Genomic DNA, 12549 nt, shown 5'->3' on the forward strand with positions numbered 1-12549 from the left:
CCATAGCAGCACCCACCTGTAGCACGCGCTCCAGCAGGTATATCTCTCTGGTCACCCCCAAAACCAATTCTTCCTTTGGCCACCTCTCCTTCCAGTTCTCTGCTGCTAATGACTGGAACGAACTACAAAAATCTCTGAAACTGGAAACACTTATCTCCCTCACTAGCTTTAAGCACCAACTGTCAGAGCAGCTCACATTATGTTTGTTTTACTCCATGTGTAACTCTGTGTCGTTGTTCGTGTCGAACAACTTTGCTTTTTCTTGGCCAGGTCGCAGTTGTAAATGAGAACTTGTCCTCAACATGCCTACCTGGTTAAATAAAGGTGAAATATATATATATATATATATATATATAATAAATTATATGGACTCAATAATAGTATAATATTAATAATTAAAATAATTTTGAATGACTACCTCATCTCTGTATCCCACACACACGAATATCTGTAAGGTCCCTAAGGTCTAGCAGTGCATTTCAAACACAGATTCAACCAGATCAAAGCAAGAGCTTTGTGTGCACATTTTGTTCATATCCTTTCCTAGTTAGTTAGTTATTGGCACAATTATAGATAATTTGTAGTCAGCAATAGATTAGTGATTGCTTTCTACAAGAGCACAAAACATGTACATTTCTAGACATCTTTGAAAAGCAAGTTAGATAAAGAGGGGGTTTTTCGTCTTAAATGGGCAGTTTTGTATTTTGAGACAAGCTCGAATAAGCTAAGTAGCCAATAGGCAGAGGGTAGCATAATTTCTCTGATTCTCTGTAATAATGGTATGGGAGTGATAATACATTTTACTTTGTAAAGTGGTTTCTTGCAGCAAACAACACAACAACATTTTCAGTCACCTTGTCTGAAGGACAAGTGGATAAACAGGTTCATTTCAAGCCCTGCATGTTTTTTTTGAAAAGTCTCATGGAATGTAGGTCTACATTGAACACCACACATTGGCTGCTACTGTAGGCTGAATGATAAAACAGCTATTTCCATGTTAAAATGTTATTGGATGCATTTTCTCCATTGTTTTTTATGGTAGGCCACTCTGGTAGGCCTACATTATGATCAAATAGCCACATTAGCCTACTTGACCAATGTTAAAACTGTAACTTAAAGCCTCAGTGTTCACAGTAAACGTGCACTGGAAGTTGCACAGAATTTTCAAAACTTTGAAGTATGTGCTCAGCAGACCTGAAATTTGCTCAGTGCCTGAATTTTCTTGAGGGAACATTGGTTCTGGGTGGAGGTCAAAAGCACTGACTGGGAGCCCTATAGGACAGGGGTGCAAAATTGGCCCAGCTCTGTCCAGGGTAGGGGAGGTTTTGGCCGGTGGAGCTTTCCTTGGCTCATCATGTTCTAGCTATTCCTTGTGACAGGGCCGGGCAACTGTGTCATTTTAGTCTGTTATTAATATGTGTTAAGGTAAATTATTGATTTGCTAAGATTTATTTGACAATTTAAAACACAATACAACAACACATGTGGACACAATGCGATTAAAATCATTAAGGAATACACACAAAAGTTTTTTTTTAATGTATTATCTTTATTTTTATTGTGGTCCAAAACGTATCACTTGTATTTACATTTTGTCCATCTTGGTTTTTAAATAATTATAATGATTTAAGTACATTCATTAAGAAAATGTAATTACAAATTTTTTAAATGCTGGAATTGGTGTTGATCATTGTAATTTAGAAGCAAATTCTAATAAAGGATGACAACTTCACTGTGATTGTTTTTGTTTCTATATCAACACATGATTTAACGTTAACTCTCACCTAGAACAGCGAGGACAAAGGTGGGTGGGGTTTAGAAGGTCACAGTTTTTAATTCTAATTCTAACTCTTTCAATTGTGATAGTTTTTTTGTTGCTTCTACATTAAGGACAGCTCCTAACAGAGCAGTGAGGGTTTAGGTATGTTTGAACATCTTCGTACATATGCAGGAAACATACAAAACACAGTTAAAAAATGTGAAGATGTGGGTGGGGTTAAGGTGACTGTCTATTCTCTGATTGGATAGGTGTGGTTGAATATCACCATGTCTCCATCTATGACAGGAAGAGCTCACCTGTATCTCAACACACTGAACACACCCGTGTTGAATAGGACCGGACTAAACACTTTTTTTCTGCTTACCTGGTTCTGATTACTCACAGGTGAGTCACATCAATGAAGACTATTGCATAATATAGAATATTATTATTCTATATATTATAGGATAATGACCATTATGTAAATAACTTTAATTATGTAGCCTTGATTTGGCCAAGTCTTGAAGCTTGAAGCTGATAACTTTTAAGCAATTTTATTCATTGCACAATTATATCACCTCCTTGAACATGATACAATAAATCATATATTCTTTGTGCAATCCAATCCTCTAAAACAGATGTGGTATAGAAATATGTATATACGCATTCTTGAACGAGATTGACTTGTTGTGAAGCATGCTACACTCGCTGAAATTATACAAAACTCATACATTAGACTGTTTGTATTTCCTGCACCTGCTCAGCAGCATTTCATTGTCGGTAACATGTAAAAATAAATAATAATAATAATTAACACAAGAATAGAATAATTATTGAGCAATTTCATAGGGCGTGATCCAAACACCTGAGTCACTGTAGGAGAAAACTAGGGACAAGTACATTCCCGTCATGTGACAATGAGCAACTGGTTTGTTTTGTTTTTCTGAGGTTAGAGATTGTGTACTACCAAACCCGTTTATGGTTTGACACTAACCTTGTGGAGAAGCAGGCTTCCCTAAACAGGCGTGACAACGACGTGATTTTGGAGGCAACATGAGACTATGATGACACAAATGTCAGCTGCAGCTTCTCAGTAAATGTTCCTGTCAGGTTCATTTGGTTTTGTTTAGTAGTCACAGAAGAACACATCTTATGCAAATAAAGAAACTGGTTCAGGTCCAGGTTCATTTAACATAATTGTATATATGCAAAAAGATACATAAAAGGTGATGTAACAGAGAAAAATCTTGTTTACTTGGTTCCTGATTCCTGTAACTTCCTCCAAGGGCATGGCTTCCCTTTGTATAAAAGTATCTGCTTTGTTTCACATTACTCTCCCTTGACTTCTTTCTCTCCGTCCTTGGGATAATCAAACACACTAAATTAAATTCCAAGCTTTTAGGATTCCTGTACATAAAGGGACACGGCACTACTTTTAAACATTCATTCTCCAGCACCATACCAGTGTCTAACAGTGGTGGCACTTTACATGGGGAGGATAGGCTCATAGTAATGGCTGCAAAGGAATCAATGGAATGGTCTCAAACACATCACCTGGTTTCCATGTATTTGATACCCTTCAATTAGTTCCATTCCATTAATTATTATGAGCCCTTCTCCCCTCACCAGCCTCCTCTGGTGTCTACATTTGTGAAAATATGTATGATGAAAAGTGGTGAAGTGCTCTGTTAAAAACAGTCGATTCTGTCTTGTTGAAGGCATGGCTTCCCTCATGTCCGAGGAGCAGTTTCTGTGCTGTATCTGCCTGGACATCTTCACCAACCCCGTGTCCATCCCGTGTGGTCACAACTTCTGCCTGACCTGCATCAAAAGCTACTGGGACACCCCGCGAGCACTTCGAGTGCCCCCTCTGCAAGGAGAGCTTCCGCCGTCGGCCAGAGCTACGCATCAATCACGTTTTTAAGGACATCACTGAGCACTTCCAGAGGTCCCTAAAGGTGATGTATGGCATATATTAGGTGTATACATTATACTATTATAATATAATATTTATATTATTATTTATATGATATATATTATAAAGGTCAAAGCCCAGCAGGCATATGAAGGCGATTATCAAGACATAGGAGTATTAGCGTCACAGTGTTCACCAGGGCTCGGTCCTGAGCCAGATGCAGTTTCCTGCGATGTCTGTACCGGGACGAAGCAGAGAGCTGTTAAGTCCTGTCTGGTGTGTCAGGGGTCGTACTGCGAGAACCACCTGGGGCCTCACCAGAGAGAGCCGGCCCTCCAGAGGCACAGGCTGACGGACCCAGCAACCTTCGCCACGCGAGGCCTGTGCCGGAAGCACGAGAGGCCCCTAGAGCTGTTCTGTAGGATGGACCAGACACCGGTGTGTGTGAGATGCATTGATACTGACCACAAGGGCCACAACACTATCCCTATGGAGAGAGAGAGCAAGAAGATGAGGGTAAGTTGAACATGTCCTACATAGGGAAGCATAACACAAAGTACCAGTCATAAGTTTGGACACGTCTACTCATTCAAGGGTTTTTCTTTATTTTTACTATTTTCTACATTGTAGAATAATAGTGAAGACATCAACACTATGAAATAACACACATGGAATTATGGTAACCAAAAAAGTGTTAAACAAATCCAAATATATTTTATATTTGAGATTCTTCAAAGTGGCCACCCTTTACCTTGATGACAGCTTTGCACACTCTTGGCATTCTCTCAACCAGCTTCACCTGGAATGCTTTTCCAACAGTCTTGAAGGAGTTCCCACATATGCTGAGCACTGTTGGCAGGTTTTCCTTCGCTTTGCGGTCCAACTCATCCCAAACCATCTCAATTGGGTTGAGGTCGGCTGATTGTGGAGGCCATTGTGGAGGCCAGGTCATCTGATGCAGCACCATCACTTTCCTTCTTGGTCAAATAGTCCTTATACAGCCTGGAGGTGTGTTGGTTCATTGTCCTGTTGAAAAACAAATGATAGTCCCACTAAACGCAAACCAGATGGGATGGCCTATCACTGAAGAATGCTGTGGTAGCCATACTGTTTAAGTGTGCCTTGAATTCTAAATAAATCACTGACAGTGTCACGGGAAAGCACCACCACTCCATCACACCTCCTCCTCTATGCCTCGCGGTGGAAGTCACACACGCGAAGATCATCCATTCACCTACTCTGTGTCTCACAGTCACACGGTGGTTGGAACCAAAAATCTCAAATTTGGACTCATCAGACCAAAGGACAGATTTACACAGGTCTAATGTCAGTTGCTCGTGTTTCTTGGCCCAAGCAAATCTCTTCTTCTTATTGATGTACTTTAGTACTGATTTCTTTTGTTAGGTTCAATTCTCAGAGTAAAACCTGAATGGATATTTATGAAAGCTTAACCAAGTTTATTCTGCCCAGAGTGTCAACACAGCTGCATTCAGACAACACATGTTTCCACCACCACAAGTATATATATATTCCAATTTAGTCACTCATCCTTCTCTCCAATCCTTGCATCTGTTATGGTCCCACAGGAAGATGAAGTGATAGGATAATAAACCATTGTTTCTCCCTTAAAGGTATCTGACCTGACCTCAACCCTCTTGAGGCCTAATCCAAAGATCTCCACCAGTATCCCCTATAGCAATCCTGTGACTTCCTGTGACCCAACACATTCCAAAGCCATCTGGTTCCTACAGATAACCATTAACTTCTGATGTAAAACCAGTCTCTTTCACTTCCTTAGACAGTATACTTTCGAGTATAACAATGTTCCAAGTTTAACCAAGAATCTAACACTTTGCAGCAATTCGACCATGAAGGCCTAATTCACAGTGTCCTCTGAACAGTTGATGCTGAGATGTGTGAACTCTGTGAAGCATTTATTTAGGCTGCAATTTATGAGGCTAGTAACTCTACTGAACTTATCGAATGAAATAAAATTGTATTTGTCACGTGCCGGATACAACAAGTGAAATGATTACTTACAAGTCCCTAACAAACAATGCAGTTTAAAAATATGGATAAGAATAAGAAATAAAAGGAACAAGTAAATAAAGAGCAGCAGTAAAATAACAATAGACTATATACAGGGGGTACCGGTACAGAGCAAATGTAAATGTGTAGAAGGGCCTAGACTTGGCACTCCGGTACTGCTTGCCGAGCGGTAGCAGAGAGAACAGTCTATGACTAGGGTAGCTGGAGTCCTTGACACTTTTCAAGGCCTTCCTCTGACACCGCCTGGTATAGAGGTCCAGGATGGCAGGAATCTTTGCCCCAGTGATGTATTGAGCCGTGCGCACTACCCTCTGTAGTGCCTGGCGGTCGGAGGCTGAGCAGTTGCCATACCAGGCAGTGATGCAACTTGTCAGGATGCTCTCGATGGTGCAGCTGTAGAAGCTTTTGAGGATCTGAGGACCCATGCCAAATCTTTTCAGTCTCCTGAAGGGGAATAGGTTTTGTCATGCCCTCTTCACGACTGTCTTGGTGTGCTTGGACAATGTTAGTTTGTTTTTGATGTGGACACTAAGGAACTTGAAGTTCTCAACCTGCTCCACTAAAGCCCCATCGATGAGAATGGGGGCGTGCTTGGGCCTCCTTTTCCTGTAGTCCTCAATCATCTCCTTTGTCTTGATTACGTTGAGGGAGTGGTTGTTGTCCTGGCACTACACGGTCAGGTCTGTGACCTCCTCCCTATAGGCTGTCTCATCATTGTCAGTGATCACTGTTGTGTCATCTGCAAACCTAATGATGGTGTTGGAGTCGTGCCTAGCCATGCAGTCATGAGTGAACAGGGAGTATAAGAGGGGACTGAGCACGCACCCCTGAGGGGCCCCTGTGTTGAGGATCAGCCTGGCGGATGTGTTGTGACCTACCCTTACCACCTGGGGACGGCCCGTCAGGAAGTCCACGATCCAGTTGCAGAGGGAGGTTTTAAGTCCCAGGGTCCATAGCTTGTTGATTTCTCTGAGGCAGAGGTAACTCTGGGTCTTCCTTTCCTGTGGTGGTCCTCATGAGAGCCAGTTTCATCATAGCACTTGATGGTTTTTGCGACTCTACTTGAAGAAACTTTCAAAGTTCCTGAAATGTTCCGGATTGATTGACCTTCATGTCTTAAAGTCATGATGGACTGTCATTTCTCTTTGCTTGTTTGAGCTTTTATTGCCGTAATATATACTTAGTCTTTTACCAAATAGGGCTATATTCTGTATACCACCCCTACCTTGTCACGACACAAATGATTGGCTCAAACTCATTAAGAAGGAAAGAAATTCCACAAATGTACTTTTAATAAGGCACACCTGTTAATTGAAATGCATTCCAGGTGACTACCTCATGATGCTGGTTGAGAGAATGCCAAGAGTGTGCAAAGCTGTCATCAAGGCAAAAGGTGGCTACTTTGAAGAATCTCAAATATAACATTGATTTTGATTTGTTTAACACTTTTTTGGTGACTACATAGTTCCATATGTGTCATTTCATAGCTCTGATGTCTTCGCTATTATTCTACAATGTAGAACATTGTATAAATAAAGAAAAACCCTTGAATGAGTAGGTGTGTCCAAACTTTTGACTAGTACTGTAAAATAAGCCTTACATATTATATTTAATCAAAAACGCCTGTGGGGGTATGGTGTATGGCCAAAATACCACGGTTAAGGCCATTCTTTGGCAAGACGCAACTCAGAGTGCCTGGATACAGCTCTTCGTCGTGGTGTATTGGCCATATACCACAACCCCCTGAGGTGCCTTATTGCTATTATAAATTGCTTAACGATGTAATTAGAGCAGTAAAAATAAATATTTTGTCATACCCTTGGTCAGCCAATCAGCATTCAGGGTTTGAACCACCTAGTTCATAATAAAACATAATGCCTGCAGGCTTTAAATATAGTGTTACCAAATTGTGTCTTGTATTAAAGTTTAGCAGACCAGTCCTACAGTTTTTTCTTCACAGACTCAGATGAAGAAGACTGAAGGAGATATGTTGAAGATGGTTCAGGACAGACTGAGGAAGATGGATGAGATCAAACACTCAGTGGAGCTCAGCAAAGTGAGTTCTTAGGATAAGCATCCTGACTGTTGTGGGGTACCCCAAGGCTCAACTCTGGGTCCTCTGAATTTGTAATATTTCAAACTGTTTCAATATTTCAAACTGGCCAACACAATTCTAAAATATACACTCTCTATTTGACAACAAAATGCCAGACTTGCTTCTGTTCTCAAGATGGGAAAATTTCACCCTCCCTCTCTTACATCGGCGTCACTAAAAGTGCCGTCATCTCCACCACAAGTACAACGAACAATGGAAGACTGGGGCAAGCGGCCAATGTAGAAATCACTCTGTCATTTCCTGGTTGCTATAATTTGGCACTCTTCACTCAATTTCAGTTTAGGTGAGAACACAAGGACTAAATAATGTAGGCAATCATTATAGTATCTAAATCACTGTGAAATATATTTTCCATAACCAAAAATATTGTTTTTATGCTTGTTTGAAATTAAAGTAGTCTCCACCATGGTTCATGCTATCCGGGATCCTTGGGATATCGGATAGCACTAACCTCTCCACTTTGTTGCGGGGAAATTGAATGCAGGGGAGGTGGAAGATTTGTTTATATCCAGCTGAAGAGTTGTTGCAAGTCACCTAGCTTCCACATGGGTGAAACATTCTACATGTAGCACCTTTAAAACCTCTTAAGGATTGGACACTTTGTCAGTAGAGTGAGTTCTTATGATAAGCATCCTGACTGTCATTGTTTTCATCTATGTGGTGTACTCCAGGGGTCAACTCTGGGTCCTCTGCAGTTTTATTTAATCAATATGTTTGTTTTTTATGAATATACATTAGCAAGACAATTCATTCACAACCATTGTCTTTAATATTCAATTATTTTTTCCTTTGTTTGGTCTTGTAGATAAGTGCTGAAAAAGAGATTGAGGGTAGTGTACTAGCCTTTAGCAAACTGGTGTGCTCCATCGAGAGAAGCCAGGCTGAGCTCATCGAGGTGATTGAGGAGAAGCAGAAAGCAGCAGAGAGGCGCGCTGAAGGGCTCATCAATGAGCTGGAGCGGGAAATCATTGAACTACAGAGAAGAAGCACTGAGCTGGAGCAGCTCTCACACACAGAGGACCATCTCCACTTCCTACAGGTCAATGTCATTTATCTTAATACTGACACATTGATATAACATGTGATGTTGTACAATGACCCTGCCTTTCTTAATTTCCACTCTGAGGGGATAAATACATTTGAATCTAATTTAATTCATTTTAATTGAATGTTATACTCTTTTGTAGAGTTTTCCCTCTCTCTCCACTCCTCCACCCACCCAGGACTGGTCTGAGATCAGTGTATACTCCGATCTATGTGTGGACACTGTGAGGGCTGCTATGTCTCAGCTTGTGGACACCTGCAGAGACTTCGAAAATAGATTATGTGAAGAGGGTTAGTATTTTTACTGCTGTAAAATGTATTAAGCATATATTATATGCTATATTCACTAATGTTGCAACAAGGTTTTTATTGTTAACACTTATTCATTCTTATTCCAGAGCTGAGGAGAACCCAGCAATATGCAGGCGAGTCAATGCTTGTGTGTGTAAATGAATGAGTGAATCATTTAATCAGTCAATAAATTAACCAATCAATCAATGAATCAATTGATACATTATTGTGTAAATAAGATTATGACTCAAGTACATACCATTGAAATGTCATGTTTCAAAACATACATATCTTACATTTAACTTACATAACTTACGTATAATAACTTTGACCTTCCACAGTGGACGTCACTCTGGATCCAGTCACAGCCGCCTCGTGGCTCGTCCTGTCCTCCGATGGGAAGCAGGTGAGTCTGGGATACCAGCAGAACCACTCCCTTCCTGCTGACCCTCGGAGGTTTGACTCCTGCGTCTGTGTGCTGGGAAAGCAAGGCTTTGCCACCGGGAGGCACTACTGGGTAGTCCAGGTAGGTGATGATTTAAAAAGCAAACTAATCTAAACTAACCAACGTGAGCTTTGGCGCAACCAAAAATACTATGAACATTATATGAGAATAGGCATGACTCTCCCTCTCAACATTACAGTGCATGGAGAAGAAACATTTTACATTTAACTGCTGTCTGTCTACCCCTGCTCTTCAGGTGGGCGACAAGACAGACTGGGATGTGGGCGTGGCTAAAGAGTCTGTCAACAGGAAGGGGAGTGTCACGGTGAGGCCGGACCAAGGCTACTGGGCTATGTGCCGGAGGAAAGGCAGCCATCTTAGCGCATGTGCCGGGCCATCTGTCCCCCTTCACCTGAGAAAGAGGCCGCGGAAGGTTGGGGTGTTTGTGGATTTCGAGGAGGGATTGGTCTCCTTTTACAATATGGAGGCGAAGGCTCATATTTATAGTTACAGGGGATGCGGCTTCACTGAGACACTGTATCCGTATTTTAACCCCTGTCTCCATGACGACGGGAAGAACACCGCCCCATTGGTTATCTGTTCTGTGGAAGGGGAGGCGGGGCCTATACAGGAAGTTGTGAGGTCTAAGATCCCGCCTGCGGCTCTGGCGTTCGCTGGGAGGAGCCGTCAATCATCTGTTGGCTCTGTTTCGCAACACTTCTGAGGCTGTTATCTGACAAGTGACTTTGAGAGATACTTATGAAAAATGCTACCTGTGTTGATGGACAGAACCAATGACAGAAGCATAAAAGTTAAATTATGATTTTGTATCCAGATTTGGTAGAATTGATTCTTATATTTCATAGCTTAATGCAAAACATGTGGAACTAAAAATCACCTTGAGATTGTTTTCTTACTAGCTTTCTACATTTTGAGGAGAAAGAAAGAAATGAGAGGATAGAGAGAAAAGGGAGGAGTGTAGAACAGGTAGGCGGTTGCGGGCAAAAGCAAACAGACATTGTACGTGATGCTCGTGTATGTGATACGATTAAATGTTTGTTTGAACACAGGGGTTCCCTGAGAGAGAAAGAGAGCAGGGTTAGAAAGAGGGAAAGGAGGGAGAGAGAGATGTGAATGAGAGAAAGAGGGCAGGGTTAGAGAGAGGGAAACGAGAGTGAGGAAAGGAGGGAGAGAGCGAGAGGGTGGGGTGTAGAGAGCATGTGAGAGTGAGAGAATGCTAGACAGGGAGGGAAAAGTGAGAGAAAAGAAACAGAAAAAGGAGTAACTTCCTCGTTGCTACATGAAAACATAGAAATACAATTTATTGCAAAGGTAAGATTTAAGATTTAGATTTCAACTGTTGTAAAGTTTTAATTCCCAATGTTGTATCATTAATTTGATCAAAATTGGTAATGTGGGGGAAATGTTTTTGAAGACATTATTGTTATGATCATAATAGCATATTTCTGTCACTTTACTGCTCTGTTTGATTAACATCTTTCTGTAATAAACTCACTTTGTGAATAAAGAGACTTTTCCCCAAGGTGCAAGTAGCCTTCTCTAGGATTGTACATTTGTACGTTTTTAAACAATGTACTTCTATGGTGGAGTCAGATAAAGTCACCCAGATATTATCTTTACAATCCATTAAATTCCAAGGACATCACTAATATAGACCAGTGGATGCAGTTTGGCGCAATTTCATATATACATGAATATATGGAATTGCCTACGTGCTTGAATACACGCACAATTGTGTGTGCGGCACTATACTGTGTGTGTGTGTGTGTGTGTGAGCACATGTGTGTATGTACAGGAGTGTGTATCCCACAGATGGTTGCTCAGTAGTGATGATGCATTCCTTTCCTCCCCCTCCTCTCCTCCCTCTCTCCTCCTCTTCTTCCCTCTCCTCCTCCTTGCCTCCCCTCTTCCTGTGTCCAGATGGCTTCGATAGCCTCAGCCACCTCCCCCTCCCTCTCTATCTCTTCAAGCCAATCCATTAGCTCATTTCTTCTTCAACCTCCTCCTTCTCTCCTCCGCATCCCTCACTTATATCTCCATCTATACAACCTGTACAGTAGACGCTACTCTTAGAAGCTGCTTTAATATCATTACTTAACCCTGACATCAAACTATAATTCCATCAATGCATTTCATTTCGGCCTGCTTCCAGGGTTAGTTTAGAATACTATGATTCTAAGACTATAGACTATCTTCCTCTGTAAATCAGTGTTCATTGTCAATCTCTCTTCTGAAGGGTTATTTAAGTGATAACGCCAGAGAAGCCGGTGTTTGGAGGATATGTTGGCACGGGTTAGGCCCGAGACGAGTTGAGGGTCGGCAAACCATGCCAATACTCTGCATCGTCCAAACACCGGCTTCAATTTTTCACGTTTTGATAAGTCACAGCCTTATTCTAAAATGGATTCAATACATTTTTTCCTGATCAATCTACACACAATACCCCATATGACGAAGCAAGTTTTTTTTTAATTTTGGAAATGTATAATAAAAAAAAAATGAAATACCTAATAACAGAAAAAAACGTTTTGCTTCGTCATTATGGGGTATTGTGTGTAGATTGATCAGGAATTTTTTTATTGAATCCAAAGACCTGTATCTTCAATAGGGGCTGAGTTGAAAAACTACAAACCTCAGATTTCCCACTTCCTGGTTGGATTTTCTCCGGTTTTTGCTTGCCATATGAGTTCTGTTAAACTCACAGACATCATTCAAACAGTTTTAGAAACTTCAGAGTTTCTATCCAATACTACTAATAATATGCATATATTAGCATCTGGGACAGAGTAGGAGGCAGTTCACTCTGGGCACACTATTCATCCAAAAGTGAAAATGCTGCCCCCTATCCCAAAAAGGTTAACATAAGAATTCAGACCCTTTGCTATAAGACTCAAAATTGAGCTCAGGTG

The 12549-nt window shown here is 41.1% G+C and overlaps 1 protein-coding gene across 1 annotated transcript; it reads left to right on the top strand.

Annotated features, from left to right (window-relative positions):
- The first annotated feature begins 3479 nt into the window (after positions 1-3479).
- Positions 3480-11162, top strand: LOC118962324 (zinc finger protein RFP-like). Its single transcript, XM_036974618.1, has 9 exons — positions 3480-3561; positions 3593-3717; positions 3804-4190; positions 7684-7779; positions 8645-8878; positions 9027-9174; positions 9282-9308; positions 9516-9700; positions 9876-11162. The coding sequence occupies exons 1-9, from the start codon at positions 3480-3482 to the stop codon at positions 10341-10343; spliced, it is 1752 nt and encodes a 583-aa protein (XP_036830513.1). The 3' UTR covers positions 10344-11162.
- The last annotated feature ends 1387 nt before the right edge of the window (positions 11163-12549 follow it).

This window comes from Oncorhynchus mykiss, unplaced genomic scaffold, assembly GCF_013265735.2.
Source record: "Oncorhynchus mykiss isolate Arlee unplaced genomic scaffold, USDA_OmykA_1.1 un_scaffold_759, whole genome shotgun sequence".
Taxonomy (NCBI): domain Eukaryota; kingdom Metazoa; phylum Chordata; class Actinopteri; order Salmoniformes; family Salmonidae; genus Oncorhynchus; species Oncorhynchus mykiss.

What these genes read in the sequence shown, in the direction of transcription:
- LOC118962324 (XM_036974618.1), top strand. Translation starts at nt 3,480, where the DNA reads ATGGCTTCCCTCATGTCCGAGGAGCAGTTTCTGTGCTGTATCTGCCTG. An exon ending in ACCATCTCCACTTCCTACAG is followed by an intron (nt 8,879 to 9,026) that starts GTCAATGTCATT and finishes ACTCTTTTGTAG; the next exon opens with AGTTTTCCCTCTCTCTCCAC. An exon ending in GAGAACCCAGCAATATGCAG is followed by an intron (nt 9,309 to 9,515) that starts GCGAGTCAATGC and finishes GACCTTCCACAG; the next exon opens with TGGACGTCACTCTGGATCCA.